The sequence below is a fragment of the Galeopterus variegatus genome, unplaced genomic scaffold (genome assembly GCF_000696425.1).
Source record: "Galeopterus variegatus unplaced genomic scaffold, G_variegatus-3.0.2 Scaffold1717, whole genome shotgun sequence".
NCBI lineage: Eukaryota > Metazoa > Chordata > Mammalia > Dermoptera > Cynocephalidae > Galeopterus > Galeopterus variegatus.
In genome coordinates, this window is record NW_007727828.1 from 378,736 (window position 1) to 404,202 (window position 25,467).

General features: G+C 38.6%; 1 protein-coding gene across 1 annotated transcript in view; it reads left to right on the forward strand.

Moving 5' to 3' along the window:
• The window catches only part of LOC103595216 (contactin-4-like), a 306,924-nt gene that overhangs the window by 253,663 nt on the left and 27,794 nt on the right, over positions 1 to 25,467 (forward strand). Inside the window, exon 5 of the mRNA XM_008578555.1 lies at positions 17,162 to 17,359. Within this exon, the coding sequence (XP_008576777.1) occupies positions 17,162 to 17,359 (198 nt within the window). The remainder of the gene's footprint in view (positions 1 to 17,161; positions 17,360 to 25,467) is intronic.

The following is a 25,467-nucleotide window of genomic DNA, read 5'->3' on the forward strand; positions in this document are numbered from 1 at the left end:
CCATAGCAACTAGGAATGTTGACAATTGAGTAGGAAAGGAGCCTGAGAGAGGAAGATAAGCTTTGTCAATTATTGAGCATCTGTCAAACAGCCAATTTAAAGTGACAGAAAGCTGGAAATGGAAGATGGCTAAAATGTGCTTTTTCTAACATTCAGTTAAGAACATCAGTTCTGTATTGTTTTGCCACTATTATAGAGGGATAATTAACTTTTACATTCATCCACATAAAGGAAGTATTTTCTATGGGTAATATCTGGTTGCATGTGTAATTTTTTATGCCATAATAATCTTAATTCATCCCTACTGAATGCTACTTTGCACTTTCCTGAGCTCTTTTGCATACATTATTTAATTTAGTCTTCATGACAACATACTGAATTTGGTAAGGTAATATCCATTTTACAGAATTTTACATTTTATAGGATGAGCGAGGTAAAAATCTATGTCTGTGATCATATGCCTGTACATTCAGGGCTCTCCTTTCCCCATCCTAGCCACTACTTATCTATGCAGAGGCTGTGCCCTAAATATTTGTTACACCTGTCTCCAGTACCTTCTCTTGCTCCAATGGCAGTCATCACAGATCAATTATAATTCCTTTTTCCTCTGAGTCCTAGTGCCTTCCCAAAACCCTAATGCAGCATTCCAGCTAGCCAATACCAATTAGGCAGAACTCTGTAGTCAAGTCGAAATCTATTTGCAATCCCTGTCCAATAACGATTTCTCACTTTTGCTTGATATTTTATTGTTTACAAAGCATTATTACATATATGGTCTCATTTGGTCATCAAGCTTCTAAGGTGACGAGTTGTTATCCCTTCTTTACATGTGAGAAAATTGAGGCTTAGATAGATTAAGTGATTTAGCCAAGACCACAGAGTTAGATGGAAGATATCTCCTCACCTACTACCTTTTCAACTACACTACAAGAGAAAAAAGGAGTGGGTAAAAATCTAGGATAATAGGTTCCAGTCCTGCCCTGATCACGTACTAAAAAAAAAAAAGAAAGAAAGTATTTAATGCTAATCTGCATACCTCTTCCTGCTTCTGACAAAGGAGAGTGTTGGACAGATTTTCTCTAGGGTACTTTCCAGCTATAATGCATGATACTTGAGCTCCAAGTAAACTTTACTGCTAACTTTCTCAAGTACAGCATTTGTTTATTATCTGCCACACCTCAATTCATCATTGTACCCCCAGTTTCTCCCAGATCTGTTTCTAGAAAGTGAGAGAGCACATTAACTTTAAGTTATGGTTTTTGCTACTTCAATTTATTAGCAGAATAAGCATGCACATTGTCAGTAGATTTAATTTTCTGGCCTGGCTATAGTTAATTTTAAGTTTTAGTGAGACAGTTTTTCTCTTCGTTCCTCACTTTCCTTTTCTGGAAAGCAGATTTTATTACCTCCTAGAGATGAATCAAATGAATTAACATGAGTAAAAATAATTTCAGAAAAATATAGTACTAACTAAGATATCAGTGTAGCTTTATTAATTGTAAATCCTGATCTGATCTGTTAATATAAGTAAATGATTTAGAGTAGATCTCTAGAATGAAATTGAATGAATACATAATTCATTAAACGATTATATTCCCCATCTTTGCCTTATCAATAATAATAATAAACATTGACTAGAGTTTATTGAGTGCCAGTGTGAGCTGCACACTGTGCTAATATAGTTAGTACTTTGCTTACAGTATTGCACGTGATCCTCTCAAACACCCTGTGAAGTGTTAAGTATTATCTCCACTTTTCAAATGACAAAATTGAGTGTTAGATAAGTAACTTTCCATGCTCACACAGTAGTGGCAAAGCAGGGTTTCAGGATCAGATATGTCTAACTCCAAATTCTGGGATAGATACTTCACCAGTTCTAGGAAGTACTTAGAACACCTGAGGTAAAAATATTTATTTTGAAAAACAAAATAAAACAAAATACAGTTTTGCCTAGATGTCAGATGAAGGGTTGTTATCATCAGATTCTATTTTTCTCCCGAAATGTTTTCTTGAAGCTGCCTTTTTTCTTGCAAGTCTTTGTTCTATTGCCTTGAAAAAGTTACAAGAGTAATTGGTAAGAATCCACTGTTTGTAAGAGCCAATTATTAAAAAGAACAATTTTAAGTGTCAGTGGGTAGATGGGAGATTAGTATACAAGTATTTTTCAAAGGCCATTCTGAGGAGACTTATGATGAATAGTGGTAAGAAGAGGCCATAACTAAATGGGGGAAAGAAGGTATGATAATTCTCTGTGGATGAAAAGAAATGACAAGGGTTTATATTGGTCAAGATGCTTTTGATTGCAGGGGACAGAAAAACCCAATAAGCATTAGGAAAATTGTTTAAATGAACAGATTTATTGATTTTTATTTTAAAAATAGCATATTATATGAAGGGCAAGAATGTTTCCTTTGAGTTGATTTTCTCAAGGAATTCAGTGACCACCTGCACTCACTTCCTTCCCCTGTCCGCTGAGTCTTACCTCCATTCTCTCAGACCAGCTCGTCAGTAGCATATTAGATATGGCCTTGGGGTATACCCTGTGCTCACAGCCTCAGAGTCTTGAAACCAGAGGAAAAAAGGCCCTTTTTGCTCAGCTTGAATTCTAAAAATCTCTGATTGCCTGACTTAGTCATATGACCCTTATTAGCCCAGTCACTGTGCCTTGGGAGTTGAGATGATATGATTGGTCTACCTCAGGACTCATTCCATCCCTATGGCTGGCCTCGGAGGAATGATGATTGGATACCATGAGAACCAATTGAAGAAGCGTTGCTAAGAAGAGGAAAAGTGCCTTTAATGGCAACCAGATAAAATCTTTTACGGGGTGCTATCCACCTTAAGGCAGAACCTGGCCATCGCAATCAGTAAATATCTCTTCTGTTTTAAAAGGTCCAAATAAGCAAAGGAAAGCCTTTCATTTGGGAAGGATATTTCCATTTTTAATTGACCACCAGGCCAAATGTTTTTATTACTTGTTTCACTGGAGCATTAGCAAGATGCAGGGACAAGGAAGAAAAAAAGAAACGTGGATTATAATGAAAACTTGTATTTTCTTAGCAAATTTGATTAAAGGTTAATTAATTTATGTTTAGAATTTAAACATCAGTTGTCTGAATTTTGGACCACATCTTTAATTGAGGAGGGTGTAGAATTATTTCATAATATGATGAAAAGAACTGCTTATTGGTGACTTGTGTGGGAGTTGATTATATTACATGAAAGCTTGCTCAGTTATATTACTGCTTGAAGCCTTCTAAAATGTAAATAATTATAGTTTAATTGACATATCCACCATTTATTCAAAATTTTCCTCATTTCAGAGAATCCATTTCAGCCCCCTTATTGAATAATTTTTTTTTCTCTATCTCCCCAGAAATTTCTTAGCTGACAGTAATACGACAGATTTTTATTGTGCTGCAACAAAAAGCACAAATTCTATTAATTATGATTTGTGCAGCCTTTTCTTAGGAAATATCTTTAAATGCTGATGATACAGTGACACGTGCGTCCTGATATTTCAGGATTTAGCTGATCACCTTGTTCCTTGGAATTCCAAGCATCTCCTGAATGCTAAATATGGGGTTAGGTACTCTTAGTACCTGTTACAGGGTTAGGCATACAAAAGCAAATGAGATTGTCCTGATGCCTGTCATATCAGCCATGATAATCACCCCTGGACCGCCACATCACCAGCTGAATTGAGCTGAAGGTTGCATTGCAGTGGTTTCTGGCATAGGAAAGATATCTTTCCATGATCTCAAGAGATGTCTGTTTTAAACATAAGTTTAATTCCATTGGTTTTCTTTGTGGTCTTAGAATAGCTCACTTGACTTTTCTGTAACTCACTTTCCCTGTCTCTCCAATGGAACTAATTCTACTTATTTCTAAAAATTTTCAGAGACACCAAATGAGATAATGGATATAAAAGTTTTGAAAATGTAAAGAATTAAACAAGTGTGGTTCTGCTGAGGTACATATAAGACATAGCCTTAGATGGGAAAATCTGGCTCACTGGATCCAATTTTACATTCCTTGTGGGTGGAGGTATCTTAGTCCAGCGGTCACTACCACCTTTGAGTAACTGAGACTGAGGCAGGTTCCATTAGTGTCATTTGGTAACTCAAGAAGTTTCATCAACATATGTCATTTAGCCTAAGCAATATTGCACAAGCTAACTTCAGCCCCGCATTCTCACCTGTCTCTTTTATTGCGTCCTTCTCACTCTTTGCTAATCAGTCATCTTTTCTTTCTGCCACTTGGTAAACTCAGTAAGAATGCATCAGAGAGTCAGGTATGAAACAAAAGGGATTCTAATATTACAGATTTTTGCCCTCCTCTGATTTAAGTGATTTTGATTTACCATCAATGGTCAGAGCTTATTTACAGGTAACTTCTTTCTCACTAACACGTTTGGTCTGGAGCTCAGTAACGATATTGTTGCTCCAGGAAACTTCTGATATTTGGATTTCCAGTTCAATTCAGCTAATGTTTAATGAGTTGATTATAGAATGTGAGGGATGAAAGTGAAGCATACGTTCTCCGTTCTCTGCCATATGTTTTCTCTGCAGGTGGTATTCAAGTCTGGTAGATGGAGAAGAGATGAGCAATTGAGCCATTTTAAGGCGAGAAAAACAAAATATGTGAAATAATGCACTAGTTACTATGAGGATGGAAAAAAAAACCCAAAAGCTTATTTTGTTGTTGAGGAGAGACCACATATATTTTCCTGACTGGAAAACAGAACTGTGCAAAAGGTCGTGGTTGAAATAAGCAGAAATTGTAAGGACATCCTGAGAAAAGAGTGCATGACCCTAGGCCAGAAGATGGAAAAGCCCTGAGCAATGAGGGGATCTGTAGCTATTTTTCCATTTTTCTTTAAGTAGCCCTACTTAGCAGAATAAACCCTTCTTAAAATATAATTTTTATTTTTTATTTTTATTTGACACATAATAATTATACATATCTATGGGGAACAGTGTGATGTTTTGATACATGTATACAATGTGTAATGATCACTTTAGGGTAATTAACATATCCATCATCTCAGACATTTATTATTTCTTTGTGGTGAGAACATTCAAAATCCTCTCCTAGCTATTTTGAAATTTTTCTAGGGAAGTGAAAATCCTGCCCCCACCAAAATTAGAGCTCTCTGCTTAAGGCAATATGGGATGGACAGAGCACTCGCACTGAGCCTGGTTTTTGTATCCAAAAGTGAACCCTGGGGGAATAAGTAAGATGTATTGTATGAATAAATTAATCAATGATGCCTTTCCTCAGCATCCCTGGAGATTTGCAGAGCCTAGCTTGAGGGATACTCCCCCAGAATATGGACAAAAGAGTGGAAAGCTAAGACTAGATCATTTGGGGTCCTGTTAAGGAAGGGTTTGAATAAGAACTTGATGCATTTGACTTAATCCAGGAGACAGTGGGGCTCAGGGAGGACTCCTGTGGGAAAGAGGGGCATGACTGGAAGCTGCTCTACAGCAGGATGAGTCTGGCCGTGGTAAATGGATTGGCGTGGAGCGGCAGTAAGCCTGAAGTTGGCAAAATAGCAGGATGTTCTTAGGCCAATGACAGGTAATGGTGAGACGGAAGTGTAAACAAACAAAACTGCATGGAATTCAAATCCACAGAGCTTGGAGACTGATTCTAGGATATGGCAGCAGGACTATATGAAGGGGGCATAAATGTTGAGCTGAAAGACTTTTATCATCTGATTTTCTTCTGTTCTCCCACCACCCGAGGAAAAGTAGTATTCTTTCTGGAACTGGGTGTTGAGCTTTGATAGGTATCTCTTTAACTAATATGCAGTTTCTTCATTATCTCAAGTATTTACACTTGGCTATTCAATGGTATTTATGCTTCCAGGGACTAATACTTCTAAAATGAACTTGCAAATAATGGAAAGAAGCATTCTTTATCCCCCATGAACAGTGTTTCCATCTGCCCATCATAGTCCACTAAAGCTGCATCTCTTTGCTGTGACTTTACTGGTTTAACCGTACTGAGCAGACTGGGTCATTCTTTGTCACAATCAAGCACAGCCCTAATGTTGATTTTGTCTGGTTTCAGCACCAACCCTACCTTCATCCCATCCAAATACTGAGATTATCCTATATTTGTATTCTCCAGTACCATTCTTATGCCAACAAAATTATGCAGCTAAGGGTCAATGCCATTTGTTTGTCTTTGCACCTGTATCCTAAAGCAGAGGTCACAAGCTAAATTACCCACAGAGTAATGTGGGCCTGATGTGAGCAGTAGGGAGTGGTGGAGACTGTGGCAAACTGGAGACTGACTGTTAACTCACTTCTGAGTGGGAAGCTGCTCCTCAGCTCTTCTGATTGTCTTCCTGATGGAGCGAGAACCTAATGTATTCAAATATTTTAAAGCAGTGTTTCTCAGAGTGTGGTCCAGACCAGCAGCATCAGAGTCACCTGGGAACTTGTTAGAAATGCATATTCATGGTCCTTATCCCCCACCTTCTGAATAAGAAACTGGGGGTGGGACCAGTCTTCTGTGTTGTAACAAGCCCTTCTAGTGATGCTGAAGTTCCCTCAAATTTGAGAACCTCTTAGCATAGTGCAGCACCAATTGCTCTTGGGGACTAATGTTTGAGAACAGTGTTTAAGTTTTTAAAAAAGCCCAATATCAAGATGTCTGTTTGGTTTCCACTGCTTTTTTTTTTCATTACTTATTTTTTAACTAACAAAAATTGTATATATTTATGGTGCACAACATGATATCTTGCAATAAGTATGCACTGTGGAATAGCTAAATCAAGCTAATTAACATATCCATTACATCACACACTTTTTTGTGTGTGGTGAGAATTCTTAAAATCTACTCTCAGCAATTTTCAAGAATACAATACATTGTCATTATCTGTAGACACCATGTTGTACAATAGATCGCTTGAACTTCTAACTGAAATTTTTTTTATACTTTGACTAGCATCTCCCTGATTTTCCTGGTCCCCCAGCCCCTGGTAACTACCATTGTATTATCTGTTTCTATGAGTTTAACTTTTTTTCAATTTTACATGTAAGTAAAATCATGCACTATTTGCCTTTCTGTGCTGGGCTTATTTCATCTAATGTCTTCCAGGTTCATCCATGTTGTTGCAAATGACAGAATTTCCTTCTTTTTATGGCTAAATAGTATTCCATTGTGTGTATATACCACATTTTATTTATCTATTCATCCATTCATGGGCACTTAAGTTGATTGCCTATCTCGGCCATTGAGAATAATGCTGCAGTGAACGTGGGAGTGCAGATATCTCTCTTCAACATACTGATTTCATTTCCTTTAGATTTTCATTGTTCTTAAAACAGGGGAAAACTATAAAAGACACACATCTGTCAAGCTAAGTCCATTCTCTGTGCCATCACTTTCCAGCCTCCACTCAAGAATCTGAACATGCTAACAAAAAGTTTCCTTTTCTGTTTAAAAAAATATTACTTTCTTTTTTTAGAGGATGTAAAGTTTACTGACTCCAGACCTAGGCCATATTTCTCAAACTTTTTCACTGATATAGTTCTGAGAGAAAAGGAGAGTTAGAATCTACCCCTGGGGATCCAGGAGCATATTCTGAAGCAATCAGCTGCAAGAACAAGATTTTGTTGAAGACTTTCCACTTACCTTTAAAATTCATATGAATTTTATATCCTATTTCATCATGTACTCATATTTGGCTTATTATCAAAACAATGTGTTAAATTGCTTCCAAGTTAAATTTCTTAATTTTCACTTACAAACTTTTAAAGAAAATCTACACCTCAGAAGAATGCCCAATTTACCCAATAATAGAGAGGCAAGATAATAAGAAGGGATCAAATTTTAAGCCATACTCAAGAGTAATATATAAGGGCTGTGTATGTAACTAGAAAACACCCCTCTTGCCATCTTACTTACCACACCTCCACTGTCACATCTGAGAAAGTAAATAGCATGTACTAAAAATATTGTTAAAATGAGTAGCCCCTTAATCAGAAGGTTTATTTTTAGAAATGCTTGCCACAATATTGATGAGATTTTGCACTAGGCTTTATCCAATCATTGCCTCATATGATCACCATTATATTTCTCCAGAATCAGTATTGTAAAGATGGTAAAGCCATTCATGATGGCTTTATGTGACAACACGAATTGATTGGAGGTAATTGCCTGAAACTCTGTATTGAGAATGATTCTGAATCTGTCTTTGGCAGAGTCAATTATGTCAGCCATGGGTGTAGGAATGGCAACAGGTGGTCCAAAGACATATGCCATCCCCCTGCTCTACTCAGCACTAGTAAATAATGAAAATGGTGTCTGTACCCTGAATGGACCTGCTTGATGTTGGGGACCTCTCTAAAACAAGTTTTCTGGGACACAGAGCATTCCTAATAGGCCTCCTGTTGGCTACAGCCATGATTTCAGCGACCTAAGCTGCAAAGAGTCATTGCCATCATCATAGGTGTTAAGTACCCATTAATCTGTCTTCTAATTAATGGAGATACAATATCTTAACTCCTTCATATTTCATCTCCTCTCAGACTTCCCTCCACTCCTGTTTTCCAAAGTATTATTCACAAGATGACAGTTTACATATGACTTTGTATTTATCATTTACTGTCTTCTTATAGAGGTGTCATCCAAAGACTTTCTTCTCAGAAGCCAGACGTCTATTGGTCCTCTCTTCTTGAGATAGCTCACAATTCTTTCAAACAACACACTCTTGAACTCTCTTTCTTACTCTTTATCCTGCATAATCACTAGTGCTATTTAGTCCTTGAAGTTCCTGTACAGTTCTTACTCTTTTTTAAATTATTTAGGTTACTTACAATTTATAACATTTTTCCTTCCCCGAAAATCAGAGAAAGATAAATGAATTATCAAACAATTTAAAGAAGATACTATTATTAGAAAGAAAAAACAAGTAAATACCAAAACAATCTTTAAGAGTTTACATTAATGTATTTGGTGATCAGTGCAACTCTTGGGTTAGGCATGACAGATACTCTTTTAATTATCCTATTCTTTGGATAAGAAAACTGAGGAGTAGAAATTACTTTCCAGGGCCGGCCCAGTGGCGCACTGCTACAGTGCGCCGCTTGGGAGCGTGGTGGCGCTCCCACCGAGGGTTCGGATCCCACATACAGACCGGTTCCCGCTCACTGGCTGAGCGAGGTGTGGGCGCAGCACCGAGGGTTGCGATCCCGTTGCCGGTCCCGGTCCGGTACGGGCGCGACACTGAGGGTTCGATCCGTTGCCGGACACGAAAAAAAAAAAAAAAAAAGAAATTACTTTCCAGCTGAAAAACCCTGAGGCCGAGACTCAATCCATGTCTTTTGACACCAAATCCAGGGATCTTTCCATAGAGTTATGCCATCTTTACTTTTGCCCAGGCAAACTGCTAACTAATTCCAACCCCTGTCTTTCTAACTGCTCTCCAGCATCTGTCAGCACTGCTCTCTATTCCATCACTGAGCTCAGTGCTTTTGCAGACAATTGATGCCTGGTAAATATTTGACCAAAAAATGAACGAATGAATGCATTTGTATTACATTTGTAGAATCACTTTTTTTTTTTTTTGTCTTTTTTTCGTGACCAGTAAGGGGATCGCAACCCTTGGTGTGGTGTCGCCCACATCGCGCTAGGCCAGTGAGCGCACCGGCCATTCCTATATAGGATCCGAACCCGGGGCGGTAGTGTCGCTGTGCTCCCAACGCCACACTCTCCCAAGTGCGCCACAGGGCCCGGCCCTGTAGAATCACTTTAATACGCCTTTCACATCTACTTGCTTAGAATCATATCTCAGTTTAAATTCAACCTTACAAATACTCTGCAAAAAGTAAGATAGGTGTTGATAAACTAAAGATAAGGAGACTCTCATGCTGTTAATATAATTTATCAAAGCTAAAACTGGTTGGGCCGAGCCCATGGAGCACTCGGGAGAGTGCAGCACTGGGAGCGCAGCAGTGCTCCCGCCGCGGGTTCGGATCCTATACAGGGATGACCGGTTCGCTCATAGTGCTCACTGTCTGAGCGCGGTGCAGCCAGTCTCAAAAAGGACAAAAAAAAAAAAGCTAAAACTGGTTGCAATGCAAAGATTAGGTCCCACATCTTCTTTCTACAAAACACAGCATAGCTTAAATCAAATAAGTAACTGTGTGTGTGTGTGTGTGTGTGTGTGTGTGTGTGTGTGTGTGTGTGTGTGTGTGTGTTCTAACCATGTGATTCATAGCAAGTTACTGGGTTTGTTGGGATCTCATTTTCCTTATCTGTCAAGTGAGGGCATAGGATGTGATGATGAACATATAGAATTTATGGAATTTTAATGTTGGAAAGGATTTAGAGATCATTTAATCCTACTCCCTCAACTTACAGATAAGGAAAATTGACCTCTTCTAGCTCCAGAATAAATTTTTAGAGTAACACATGGCTTCCTAACAGAACCAGCTCTTCTGAATACTGAGGCTACTCCATAATCCCATCCCTGCTACTTATCAAATGTGTCATCAGGATCCACTCATGTAATTTCTCTAGACTTCAATTTCCTGATCTGTAAATTGAAGGGATTAGACTAAGGATCCTTTCCAATTTAAGGCTTTGAAGATTAAAAAAAGGCATCTTTGAAAACTGGTATCCTTGCTACCACTGGGATAGGACTCAAAACATAATGAAGCATAATATAACTCTAGGAAGAAATTGGTGTCAAAAAACAAGTTAAGAGCATTCATCCAGACTCTGATTGATCATTGGGTAAATATGCTGAATGAGTACCTAGATTTCAAAATTGTTTCACTGGTATCTTATTTTAAGCCAAATATCCCTTGTTGTTGGTCCAAAAATATGGAAAAAGGAACCAATTAAAAGTAAAGTTTTAGTGTTAATTTCCAATAGATTTGAATGCTACAAATCAGAAACCTTTGCTAGGTCCTTCTGCCTTAATGAGTATCAAATTATTACTAGTCTCAGTATTTTTCAATTGAGCATCAGAAGTTTTGCAATCTATTTAATATACTGCATTCCAAGTATCTGTTTACTCAGTTGTTACAAATTGCCAATGGGACAGGAACTGTGTGTCACTTCAAGAGCAATTAGTGTGTAAAAATGTATCAAAAAAAATCTGTCAAGTTTGAGTAAGCATAAATATTGCATGGAAGTCCCTAAGGAAATCAAACTGAGTGGGATACATTGTTTTTAGTTGCAGCACATGAGAATTTATTTTGTTTTATTTACTTGGCTTTATTTTTCAAGTTGTTGATAGCATTTCATGTAACCCAATGGATTAATGTTTTGCTCCGATAAAAACAGATTTAGGTTTTTAGGGGAAATCTGTATTGTCTGCTGAGTGATATAACAATACTAGCTCTTTACTTTCAAATGTCAAGAGCTCTTATTGGTTCCTAAAGGGAGCACTGGAATGGGAGCTTAACTAGAAGGACTAGCTTATAGTCTGCTCTGCCACTTGTTGACACTCCAGCCTTACCCTTTCTGGGCCTCAGAATTGTCATATCTTTAAAGTGAAGAAATAAGACAAGTGATCTGTTGGGTACTTCACAACTTTACTATACTTTTAAAAAAATTAAAAAATAATCACAGTTTTGGGCCGAGCCCGTGGCGCACTCGGGAGAGTGAGGCGCTCTGAGCGCGCTCCCGCCGCGGGTTCAGATCCTATTAGGGATGACCGGTGTGCTCACAGCACTTACTGGCTGAGCGCGGTGCGGCCGGTCTCAGAAAGGACAAAAAAAATAAAAAAATAAAAAAAATAATAATCACAGCTTTACTATACTTTCTGCCTGTTTCTGATGTCTATGTTATCATTACATTGCATTCCTCCTTCCTGATTATGTTTATGGATGCATAAACAAATAATGTAATGTTCCAGGTGGTGATATACACTGCAAAGAAAACCAATTTAATATCTTGGTTAGAGATTTCCCCCATTTGGGGGACTCAGCATTTGGTTCAACATGATCTCACTAGTACACTAACCAGGACTTTTCTGCTGACCTTTGTACTTCAGGACTGCACGGTATTTATAAGTCATGTTGTACTGGCGTTGGTTTAGGATCCTTAGCACAATCTGTTTGAGACTCTTCTTGGCAACTACCTAGCTCTTTTTTTTTTTTTTTTTCCTTTTTGTCTTTTTTCGTGACCGGCAACGGACCGCAACCCTCAGTGTCGCGCCCGCACCGGACCGGGACCGGCAACGGGATCGCAACCCTCGTTGTTGTCCCCGCACCTCGTTCAGCCAGTGAGCGGCTGGTCTGTATGTGGGATCCAAACCCTCAGCGGGAGCGCCGCCGCGCCTGCCAAGCGGCGCACTATAGCAGTGCGCCACCGGGCCGGCCGTAGCTCTTAATCCTGTTTGAGATGCCAGTTGTAAAGCTAGGCAACCAGGCCAGCTGTCAGGCTCTTTTACCTGTCAGTAGTCCTGCACCGACTGGGCCCATGGTTGAGCCAGGGCTGGGTCTGGAGCTCCCAGACTCCTCAAGCCTGTTCACAGATTGGATCACAAACCCTTCACATTCCAGGCTGGGTCCCCAGACCCCTCATGCAGGTCTATGAGCTAGGTAACTGGCCAAAAAGGTCCTTGGAAGCTGTAGGTTTGGAAAAGCATGGCCATGCTGGGCGGACATCAGAGGCCAACGCGCACCTGCATCACTAAAACTCCTCCCTCTCTCTCCACTCTCCCTGTCTCCTCTTTCTCTGCAGAAGAACACAAGAATAGCAACAAAACTAAATAGATACATTGGCGTGCATGCGCACTAACCACACACGCACGCACGTGATGCTGAACCACACCCAACTGGACCCGAGGCAAGGCGAGGGCCGTGACCAAACTATTTTATTTTCCCCACAGCAACTATGGTTTGTTCCTTTTTTTAACATAATAATAAATGGTTACAGTTTTAACAACATGAAAAATGGTTACAGTAATTACAGTTTGTGAAATTTATAACTTTAACTCAATGTTTTGTTGTTTTCTGTTGTTCTGTTTAATGTTACCTAATAATTTTCCCCAAAACTGAAGTAATACAGTTAATAATTTTTATACTTACTGTTTTTTGAATCGAAGGAATTACATTTGTTCGGGGTTTCCCCAAATGAGGTTTTGTGAGCTATTAATTGGTGTTTTAGAAAAGTGGGGTTGGGGTGGTGCAAGTAATTCCATGATCAAATAAGTTTGGATGGTTAAACACTCTCTAAGTAATTTCAAGGGCATTGGCATGTTAAAATCTCTTGCCAGTTCTGAAAGAAAAATTTAAAAATTTGTTTGACTTTGTTTAATCCAGTGCTTTTCAAAGTCATTTGATCACATGACCCTTTGAATTTTGGGAAAGTGGGGGTAGAGAATAGAGAGTTAATATTTCAAGGACCACAGTTTAAGAAATGCTGTAGTATATACTTAAGGTTGTTTCCATCTCAGTGAAAGCAAAGATCAAATGGCATGTTAATTAAACATTTTTTTTAGTTTTTACTTTTATAATAATCAACCTGGTGAATGTGACACCAGTAATAACTAACGTCTGTAGGGCACTTTAGAGATTTGCTTTCACATAAACAGAGCCTCACTACAGACCTGCATCACATTTAAAATTACCCCTCTTTAAGGAGTAAGAAGTTGAAAGTGAAAGAGTTTAAATGGCTTCCTTTACATAACACAGGTTTGAATTTTGGTCTTCTTGTCTTCTGTTTTCTTCCCCCCTCCAATTAGAAAAATAACAAAGCAGACGCCTTATTTCCAATATCCACTTCCCAGTTGCTAACCAAGCTTCCTCCCACAGAATTCAGAGAGCCTAACAGCCACTAGACCACAGTTCTGAAAAACATCTTGTTTTGTTTTGGTTTTGGTGGCTGGCCAGTACAGAGATTGAACCCTTTACTCTGTAGTTATCAGCACCACACTCTAACCAACTGAGCTAACTGGCCAGCTGTAAAGTAAGGCAAATCATAACTAAAGCCAAAATGTTTCATTATTTTAGTTATACCAAGTTTCCACTTATATTGTCAGAGATAGGGCTCAGACCCTCCAAACCTGTTGCTTTGCGTTGCTTCACACACACACACACACACACACCCGGACTTGTCACCTCACTTCCCCTGGGTGACAGAGACGCAAAAGATTACTCAAAGCCCATCTCTTTCGAGCAGTGAGAGGCCCCAAAGAGGTTAACTTCCCAGGAACCTCCAGTGAGAGGCAGCCCTTCCTTGGGAAATTAACCCCGAATTGGGGTTTTCTTCCTGCATTTATTTTCCAGACCAGGAAGTTACAGGAAGAGAACAAAGGTGGGGTTATAGTTTAACAATATAGGCTGGTAAAATTCAGTGAAACAAGCCAGATGACATTCCAGCAGACAATTAAGTGGTCCTATCAACAACAGTTTGATCTTAACAAGCATTCCTTCCTATAGCAATTTCTCAGTATCTTTACATAATAATCAGTAACTAGTCTGTCTTTGAGCCAGCAACCTGCTGTGCCAAAATCCTTATCTTGCAACAGAGACTTATAGCCTGAGGGAAATTTCCAGTTCTCCACAAGGTCAATATATGAAACTGCAAGGCTTTGGAAAACCAGGCCCTGTGAAGTACATATGCTTTTTAGTATATTCCACACAAACCCATTGTATAGACTGGGTCACCAGACCCCTCACATGCCAGGCCGGGTCCCCAGACCCCTCACACGCAGGTCTGTGCTAGGTAATTGAGAAAGATTCCAGGAGCTGTTGGCAGATGACATGAGCTCAGTCCTCAGCTTCCTCAGCAGCAGCAGCTTACAGGTCCAGCAGTGGCAGTGGCCTTGCAGAGGGTCCCAGGGGCACTAGCAGCAGCAGCCTTCAGCAGCAGTAGTGGCCTCCCCATGCCCCCCCATGGGGGGGCATCCCATTGATGGGAGGCACCATGGATCGTAGTCACTCATCCTTATACTTAAGTCATAACCCAGGACACCTGGGTGCACATGCGCAATTACAATAGATGATAACCAAGGAACACCTGAGCGCATATGCCTATTTACATCAAATGCTCGGCAAGATTCTGAACATCAGAGGAGCCCTTACCATTGTTCTTATATTTTCCCAACACCAGCCCTCTGAAAAATATTTTTAGGAAAAAAAAATACAGTTTTGTATATTTGATTACAACTCTTCCTTGGAGAGGTGTGGTTTGATTAATATTGTGCTGCTAAATTACTTTCTAACTTCTACCTGGTGACTGTGGAGTTGCTAATTTATACTTAAGACTCTCTTATTGTTAATTAGGGAATAGGCAGTGTTCTCCTCATTATTCATATGAGAAAATTGAAGTGCTGAGAGATTACTAGGTTTGCCTGAATCTCACATATCAAGTTGAGTGAGTAAGGAGTATGTTGTCTGCTGTGCTGTTTGCAAAAATCTGTTTTTATGAGAAAGCTCCATATGGGATTGTATTTCTTCATGACCTATTTTAGGGGATGTTCCTCCCCCAGATTTTTGTTTCTTGAGGAAGTAACTAGCTTGCTGGGAAGCACTTGCTTATTTACACTGAGTATCGTCTTGACATCAGCATGGGGTTACTTACAATTACATTCACATGTGTAAATAAAATGCTTAGCTATTCTCATATAAACATAATTAGATCTCTCTAAAATAATGCATGTGGGAAAGTTATAATCCAGTGATAAATGGAAAGCAGTCAGCATGACCCCTCTTCTGTATGTAAGCAATGGGCTTTTAAGGCAGAATATGTTTTCTGTTGTACATTCAGTTGCTGAGGTCAGTTACAATTGGGACTCATCGAAGAATTAAACAACAAAAATGCCTTTTATAGTAATTAGTGTTCTCCATACAATGCTGAAGTGACCTTTCTGCCATTTTCCGAGGACACTTCATGCATTTAGACTTTCTCCCAGGATCATATTAAAGAGAGACATATAATAGCAGCCAACTCGTTCTGAAACCAGAGGCTCCCTTGGCATCTAGTGGGACTCTCCTCCTCCCTCCAAAAAGTAATTTTGAAAACAAAATGGGGCATGTTGGCTAATCAGTGCCAGTAGCTAGTATATCACTTCTCCAGCTTTGGACAGATCTGGAGATCATACTTTAAAGAAAGGAATCATGAAATGCCTGGAGCTGAAAAAGTTTGATTTCCTTGGAGCACAATAGATTACTGCAGCAAATCATCTAAACTCACTGTCATTTAGGGTTCTTCTCTGAAATTGAAAGCATGGGCTCGTGTGTTCATTCACAAAACATTTACCTAGTACTTTAGAAGAATTAAAACTTCCAAAGAACATTTTTGACTACAACTACCTGTTTCATTCATCCCATTGGCATTCTGGGATGAATAAGAATTTGGAAATGTATTGCTTTTTGATCAATATTTCATATTCACCCTGTTGTGGATATAATAATTTTTAAGCTAATATTGTTTTTTTCAAGCACATATTTACATTTGTAGAATCAGTCAACTAGTCAATGTGTATTTAATGTGTATTTGCTACCATATTAAACTACTGTCTCACTAAAATTATGGAAAAGTATTCAACCTCACAAGTAAGAATTTGAGTTGCTAGTAGGAGGCATTGGGATAGGACTGAGTTGAGACTCAGGAATTATTCTGTCTCTAACTAGGGCTAAGAGTTTGGATTAGTTACTTGTTTCCTCTGTGCCAGTTTTGCAGTTAATGGAAAACTATCAAATGTATTGGAAACCACAAAGTACTGTGCAAGTGTGTGCATTATGATGCATTGGAATGATTATTATCTGTAAAATGAAAGAAAAGATCTAAATAATTTCCAGGGTGGCTTCCAGCATTATTATATCAAGATTATAGACTCCCTGGGTCTGTAATTTGAACTTTAGCTCAGTACATGGTACATGGTGCTTGGCACACGCTTAGCAAACTCTAAATGCTTATTCCCTTGACTTAAAGAGATTGGAACACTCTTCATCAATCATCTGTATCTTCTAGATCTCTAGAAATAAATTTTTATTGACTGATGGTAGGAAGACTGGTAAAATGTTTTAGGGGATTGAAATTACTTCCTATTTATATTTAACAGGCTTTAAAAAGGATCAATGGGCAACAATCTGAATTTCTAACTTGACCATTTCTTTCATGAATACAGTAGAGTTCCAGTGCCAATAGACATATGTGTAATGACAGTTCCTTTTGCTTTCAGAGCTGAGCTATGCCTGGATCTTCAATGAATACCCTTCCTATCAGGATAATCGCCGCTTCGTTTCCCAAGAGACTGGTAATCTGTATATTGCCAAAGTAGAAAAATCAGATGTTGGGAATTATACCTGTGTGGTTACCAATACTGTGACAAACCACAAGGTCCTGGGGCCACCCACACCACTAATATTGAGAAATGACGGTGAGTTTTCCAAGTGATTTTGTTAATTATGGGTTTTGTTGTCATAGGCTAAAAGTGGAAAGTTGTTATGTTATAGCACAGAAATCTTGATCATCTCAATTAAATTTAAGAAAAGTTTAATGCTTTCCACGTTTGGTAACTACATCTTCTCCACTTGCATAAGAAATAAACCCATGAATCCGTTTTGGAAAACTAATTAAAAATCTAATTGCTAATCTCAACAGGAATAGAATGTGGATTTAGGTGAATATAAATAACAAAAGAATCTATTTCTTGTTTCTCTCCCACTTAAATTGTATATACAGGCAGAATGAAGTGAAAGGTTGAACAATTAGCTCATTAATCAATTCAATGTAATTTAGTATTCAGTGCCCAAACAGAAGTTTTAAATTATCCAAATAACCTCTGGATATATAACACTGAAAGCACAGTTTCCACTATGAAATGAACTAACAAGGCTCATTTGAGACAGAAATTTTAATCCCCCACACTATTGTGAGAATATTTCAAGAAAATGTGTGAATTTCATCTTAATTATCTAAACGACTTAACAATGTATGGTAAATCATCATGTGCTTTTTAAAGACAGTCTTGTATGCCAATCTCTAGAAGTACCCGGCCTTTTTCCACTGTGGGTTTTTATGTATGCTGTTCCCTCTTCCTAAAATGCTCTTCCTTCCCGTAGTCCCAGCTGATAAGTGATACTAATCCTTCCAGTTTCTTCAAAGATATCACTTTTTCTAGGAAGCCATCTTTTCCTTTTCCCCGCCCCCTCCCCCAACAAACTTGCTGCATCAGGTGCGTTCTCTACAAACTCCAATCAAGTGCATTAATATACCCCCAAGAACTCTTTATTCTGTTTCACAATTACCAATATGGTTCACACTCTCTCTTACTATAAACTTACCTTTTTTAAAGCATATGTAGTACCTTATTCACTGCTATCTCTCCAGCACCATATAGTACCTGGTACATTAAAAGATTCTTAAGGGGCCGGCCCAGTGGCGCACTGCTACAGTGCGCCGCTTGGGAAGCGCGGCGGCGCTCCCGCCGAGGGTTCAGATCCCACATACAGACCTGCCGCTCACTGGCTGAGCAAGGGGCGGGTGCAACACCAAGGGTTGCGTGCAACACCAAGGGTTGCGATCCCGTTGCCGGTCCCGGTCCGGTACGGGTGCGACACTGAGGGTTGCGATCCGTTGCCGGTCACGAAAAAAGACAAAAAGGGGAAAAAAAAAAAAGATTCTTAAGAAATAGCTGTTAAATGAATGAAAAGAAAGACATAACTAAGCTCTTCAGTAAGGGCTGATATAATATTTAATCAGTCCTAGTTGACATGGTTAGGTTTCTATTATTTTTAAATCCCTTTCCCTTCTATATGAACAGGAATGTCTAGATCCATCAGAGAAGTAGGGAATCTGTCAGGCAAAAAATTATTAACAAACATTTATTAGACACAGATAAGTGTTAGTCACTATGCTCAGTACTTTATGTGAATTATCTCATTCAAATCTCAAGCAATTATATGAAGAATATCCTCTTTTACAGATGAGAGAACTGGGGCTCAGTCACGTCAAATAATGACTCTCAAATCCACAGTTAGTTTTAAAATGATGATTTAAGAATTCGCACCCAGCTCCCATGTCTTGTTGACTCCTGAGCCTGATACCTTAAAACTTCTCTGTGATCCTTTTCATTATACTGTACCACCTCTTACCTGAATTTATACAAGCAAAACTTGGCACATTGAAGATTGAAACTCAGATTTCTAGTCCCCAAATCTGTTACTTTTTTCCTCTGAATTGCCAATGAACTTTGTTTCCAAGTGGGACTCTGAACCTGAGCCTTCCAGAATAGAGTATTTACAGACAAACCAGCTCTGCAGATTTTAATCACTCATTCATTTACGTATCCATTTAACATAGATTTACTTAGCACTTACTGTCGGATAGCCACTACTGTGGGTGCTGGTGAATGAGAGCATTAAGGCTCCTGTCTCATGGCACTAACATCCTTTAGAGGGATACGAACACAAAGGAACACACAAACATAAACAAAATCAAAAATGGAATTATTTTAGATGGTAGTAAATAAACAAGTATGATAAAATAAAGGCTCTGTGGGATTGGTGTCTACTTTAGATAGGGTAGTCATAGAAAGCCTTTCTATGAAGAGGAAATAAGAGCTAAGACCTAAATGATCAGAAGTCAGTCCTCTGCAGATCAGAGGGAGGAGCATTCCAGGGTGAGTTAAGGTCACATGCAAAGGCCCTGAGGCCTGAAAAAAAGCACTTGGTATGTTCAGGGAAGAAAGAATGTGAGCATGGTTGGAGTAGAGTGAACAGGGTAGAAGTTGGTTTGAGTTGAGGTTAGAAGGGAGTCAGAGGCCAGATCATGGAGGCCATAGAGAGAAAACTGGATTTTATTTCGAGTGCAATGAGAAGCTGTTAAAGGTTTGTATGTGAGAGAGTGATTTATGTTTTTAAAAAGATTGCTTAGCTGTTATGTGGAAAATGGACCTTCAGAAAGCAAGAGTGGAAGCAAAGTCCAATCAGAATACTATTGCAGTAAATTAGTCGGGAAATGATGGTGGCTTGAACTAGGGAGTGACAGCAGAGAAGGACAGAAATGGATGGATTCAGGATACAGTTTGTAGGTGAAGCTGCTGGGACTTGCTGTGCATTGGATGTGGGAGGTGGTGGAAGTGAAAGTGAAGGATGACACATAGGTTTCTGGCATAGCCATTTACTGAAATGATTTTACTGAACAGTTTTGCAGGGGAAAAAAATCAAGAATATTATTTTAGACGGTATTTGGAATGTCAAAAACATCACTTCTCCCTTGGCAACAGGAATAATTATTTACTTTGTGCTTTTTTGTCCATGTCTCTATCATAATATTCATCTGATATATTTACTTCTCAGCTTTAATTCCCCTGCCCTACTCGCATTATGATCAAGCATCATCAAATCATAGTTTTCATCCAGCTTTGTACATACTAGGCTCCAGTACAGGAGTTACCACATGGCAACTGTCAAATTAATATGTTAGAGTAAGCTGCATTATATTAAATGAAACTAAAAAATCTTATCAGTGTAAAGAGAAAAGTAAGCAAGGTACCAGTCCTTGTCAAAAATGATTAGTGCTATCTCTTCAAACATAAAGATGAAGAAACTTTCAAAAGATAAGCTCCAGGGGCCGGCCCGGTGGCGCACTGGATAGTGCGCTCCTTGGGAAGCGCGGCGGCGCTCCCGCCCGAGGGTTCGGATCCCACATGCAGACCGGTTCCCGCTCGCTGGCTGAGCGAGGCATGGGAGCAGCGCTGAGGGTTGCGGTCCCGTTGCCAGTCCCCGGTCCGGTGCAGGGGCAACACTGAGGGTTGCGATCCGTTGCCGGACACGGAAAAAGACAAAAGACAAAAAAAAAAAAAAAAAAAAAAAAAAGATAAGCTCCAGTGGCATTTTGTAAGAAATCATTTAAAAATACAGCCCCTCTGGCTTCTACCTAAAATGCACTATGGCAAAATGTCCTTTCAGTGGTGTTATCCATTCTGGTGTGTCTAGTCACAGATGTAATGAAATACTGATTTTGGTGCACTAAGACGTAGCTGAGGAAAGACATCACACAGAACTGCTGCTTCAGAGAGAAGGAACAAAAATTCGGGAACACAAGGACTCTAGGATTATCACGTACACCTCAAGTTGACAACAACTCTGCCTCTTGCTTGGCTTTTAGATTTATCTCAGCTTGCCTTGTATGTCTTCATAGAGATGACAAATGTTTTGTATTAGAATATTTTTTCACAAAATTAGCAGACTAAGGATCTCATTCTTCAGCCATTAATGCTCATTTATTCTTATCTTTCATGAAAGTTGCATGGTGAAAATTCATAATGTCTTTCCTGTTTAGACTGCAGTACGTAAAATGGATACCTAAATTAAGCACAAAATAGGTTATTTAAATAGCTCTTGTCTGGAGATGAGAGAAAGAAGAAATATAAATCAAGAATAGATTGCAAAATAAAAATGATATTCTTGTTAAAGTATATTCTGTGAGAATAAAGTAATGAAACTTATTGCTCCACAATATCTGATACTTAGTGACTGTATATTAGACCGATAGCACAAGGTGAGTATAGAACTTGCACAATCATTGTGATCATTGAAGTGCACTCAAAATTTCACATCATCATTCTGCCTTGGAAACATGAATAAGCAAGGTGAACTTTTTAAAATTCAATTTTTATTGGTAAAATTTTGAATTCTTATTTTTTTTCATTTTGCTTCTCTGTATTTTCTCATTTTCTGCAAAGAATATAGATTTTTCAAATTTTTAGACCAACGCTTGGTTTAAGGGCTTATACAGAGATTACTGGACCTAGAAGGCATTTACCAAATCACCCAATTTTATATCTTTATTTTTAGGGAAAGAAGGGAACTAAGGACCAGAGAAGGAAGACAAGATAGCATCAGGACACAGTCTTGGTCCCCAGTCATCATGCTATTTAACCGTGGTTCGGAAAAGGCTATTTAGGCCTGTAGATTTACATACTTACTTTACTTTTTCCCTTTATAATTTTTGAAAATTTTATATTGGGAATTATTCCAAATAACCATTAAGTTATTTTGCCATATTTACCTGTAGGAATTATAAAACTGAGAGTTGTTAGACAAATGTAAGAGAATTTTATATCAGAATTTATAGTTATTTATCTAGATATTTTTAAATCTGCTTTGAAAAGATAATATAACTTGTTATGTGGGCAAGTGCACCTATTGGTTAGATATCATGAAAGGAAAAGATTATAATTGGGAAAAATACGTCATAGTTGTATTACTATAGGTACAAAAGTAGTCCATTGATGAATATTAGCCCAATTGCTGATTATTAATAATGATGAGCTTGTTATATTATATGCTTTCTGCACAGATCTCATAGAATTTCCCCTAAATTTTCATTAACGAAGGTAACAGCCCACCCATATAAGGTAACTACTAGAGAAATAATAGACTTAGAAGATAGTCATAATGGCTGTTTCTTCTGTCTTTAGCCACTACTCATGACTCCCTCTAAAATGGCTAAAAGTGCAAAGAATTAACAGAGATAGGACAGTCTTGGTAAAATGAGATAATGTCAATGAGGATGTTTATGTACATTACATACATGGGTACATCATTGAGCATGAAAAATTGCTGCTTAGTCTTTGCCTTTATTATATGTTTTCCTTGATTCTGGCTGGAAATTTGTTTACCAGTTCTTTGTTTTGCTTATTAGAATCAAGACGAATGTTGAGCAGTTTACAGCCTGTATCTGTCTGATGGGCTATTAATTTTTGAATATTATTCCTAATTAGAACTCTACATAGAAGAGATACTGGGAAATGGGACAATGAATTTATCCTATTTCAGAGTTTCAAATTCTCTCTCTCTCTCTCTCTCTCTCTTCTATCTCTCTCTTTTTCCCTTTCCTCCACCTCCATATTTATATACCTTGTTAAGCATATATTTGTTCAGTGTGTGTATGTATATACACACTAGATATATTGTCTTTGGAGGTTAAAATCTAAACTTCACTTCTCTGAATGTTCATTATAATTCAATATAAAAGTAAAATATATAAAATTTATATTTATGTTCTTGAATATAACTGAAATTATGGACCATGTTTTCCTAAGTCCTTCCCCATTTTCACGAGCCAAATTTTATATAGCCGTAAAAACACTGAACAAGGTTAGCATCAAAGTATTTAATCCTCTCATCTTAGATCAAGTATAACCTTGTGGGACAGAACAACTGATGACCTCAGAATCCTGCAGCATCAGAGCAATCTGCGGTGGGACAGAAATAGATGTGCTGAACATGTGCAGTACTAAAAGTCAAGAGGGAAATTAAGGGATTGTGGGGTGCAGTCCCAGATCTTCCACCACTTCACAGGAGACAAATCATACAATTTGGTCCTTAGTTTTGGTCCTTAGTTTTCTTAGCTATAAAAATGAGTAAATGTTGCTTTGTGTTGCTTTGCTTCACATGGATTTGTCACCCCACTTCCCCTAGGTGACAGAGATGCAAAGGATTACTCAAAGCCCATCTCTGCTGAGCAGTGAGAAGCCCCAAAGAGGTTAACTTCCCAGGCACCCTCCAGTGAGAGGCAGCCCTTCCTTGGGAAATTAATGCTGAATTGGGGTTTTCTTCCTGCATTTATTTTCCAGACCAAGAAGTTACAGGAAGAGAACAAAGGTGGGGTTATAGTTTAACAATATAGGCTGGTAACTTTCAGTGAAGCAAGCCAGATGACATTCCAGTAAGGCAATTAAGTGGTCTTATCAACACAAGCTTGATCTTAGCAAACATTCCTTCTTATAGCAATTTCTCAGTATCTTTACATAACAATCAGTAACTAGTCTGTCTTTGAGCCAGCAACCTGCTGTGCCACAAATCTTTATCTTACACCAGAGACTTATAGCCTGAGGAAAACTTCCTGTCCTTGCAATGTCAATATTTGAAACTGCAAGGCTTTGGAAAACCAGGCCCTGTGAAGTACATATGTTTTATAGTATATTCCACAAGTAAATTATATCTATGGTTTCTTCTTCTTGTCCTCTAGGATTCCAGTCACAACATCTATAGCTTACTTTACTCCAATCTCCATATTTGCACAGATCAGATAACATCAAACACTACTCAAAAGACAGATGCTGTTCATTGGATCAGATTTCTTCCCAATGCCAATACCAATCCCAGCAGAAAACTAAGTGTATTGACTCTTTGCAAGCCTCTACCTCTGTGAGCACTAAACCTCCTCGTGACTCAGAAGACTATATTCCCTCCAAAATTCCAAACTTAAGACCAAAGAAAAGCTGAAAAGTGGAAAGGAGAAAACTAGAATAATCTACAGTATTCTGGAATAGTATTGATACAGTGTCATGTATCCTTCATTATGATCCTTCCAGCTGTTCACAGTAAACTTCCCTAATATTGCCCCAAAATACTTTAGATCCCCAAGGGAGCATTAGCAACCACTATCTATCTTCATGAACAGATCAGCTTTATTCATAGGCTACTTAATTAACCTAGTGGTCAGATCAAAAACCCAGTCATTAAGACGATCTCTTTTAGATTGTTGTCTTGATCTACAACATTTTGTTAATGACTTTTCATTTAGACAGGCAACAGGCAGAGATAAGCCCTCCACTTAGACATAATTTCATATTACTTAAGATCTAGAGTTTATACCAAAACACATTGCTTTATTTTACTTTCACTTCTAATTGCAACTTTTGCATGGCTTTGTCGCAGCAATTATGTCTTGTTTTTAATTCTCTAACAACATCACAGTTGAGGATCTGTGGGCGTAAAACATGTTTTATGAGGAGAACATCTAAATGACTAAAGGATGTGAGATATTTTGCTAAACTGCCATTGCTAATCTGATTTAATAGAATCTTAATGGCTCCAGATATTTTGAAGGTTTGACAAGCTTAGAAACTTGGCAGTCAGCTTTAGACCTCTAGCGTAGCCAATTCCATTTCAGATCCATGAGGGCCAAAGGTCTTGGATGGGCATTTGGCTAGTCAGTTAGGAAGCATCTGTTATGTGCCCATAGTGTGTGGTATACTATGAAATGAAAGGATGTGATTTCAGCCCCCAGGAGCCTACAGTCTTAGAGAACTCTGTATTAGTCCGTTTCTGTTGCTTATAACAGAATACCTGAAACTGGGTAATTTATAAAGAAATAGAATTTATTTCTTGCAGTTTCAGAGTCTGGGAAGTCCAGAGTCAAGGAAATACATCTGGTGAGGTCCTTTCTCTTGGTGGTGACGCTTCACAGAAATGAAGGGTGTCATATGGGAGTCAAGGAAATACATCTGGTGAGGTCCTTTCTCTTGGTGGTGACGCTTCACAGAAATGAAGGGTGTCATATGGCTGCTTATAACAGAATACCTGAAACTGGGTAATTTATAAAGAAATAGAATTTATTTCTTACAGTTTCAGAGTCTGGGAAGTCCAGAGTCAAGGAAATACATCTGGTGAGGTCCTTTCTCTTGGTGGTGACTCTTCACAGAAATGAAGGGTGTCATATGGCAAATGGTCTGTGCAAGAGAGAGCTCAC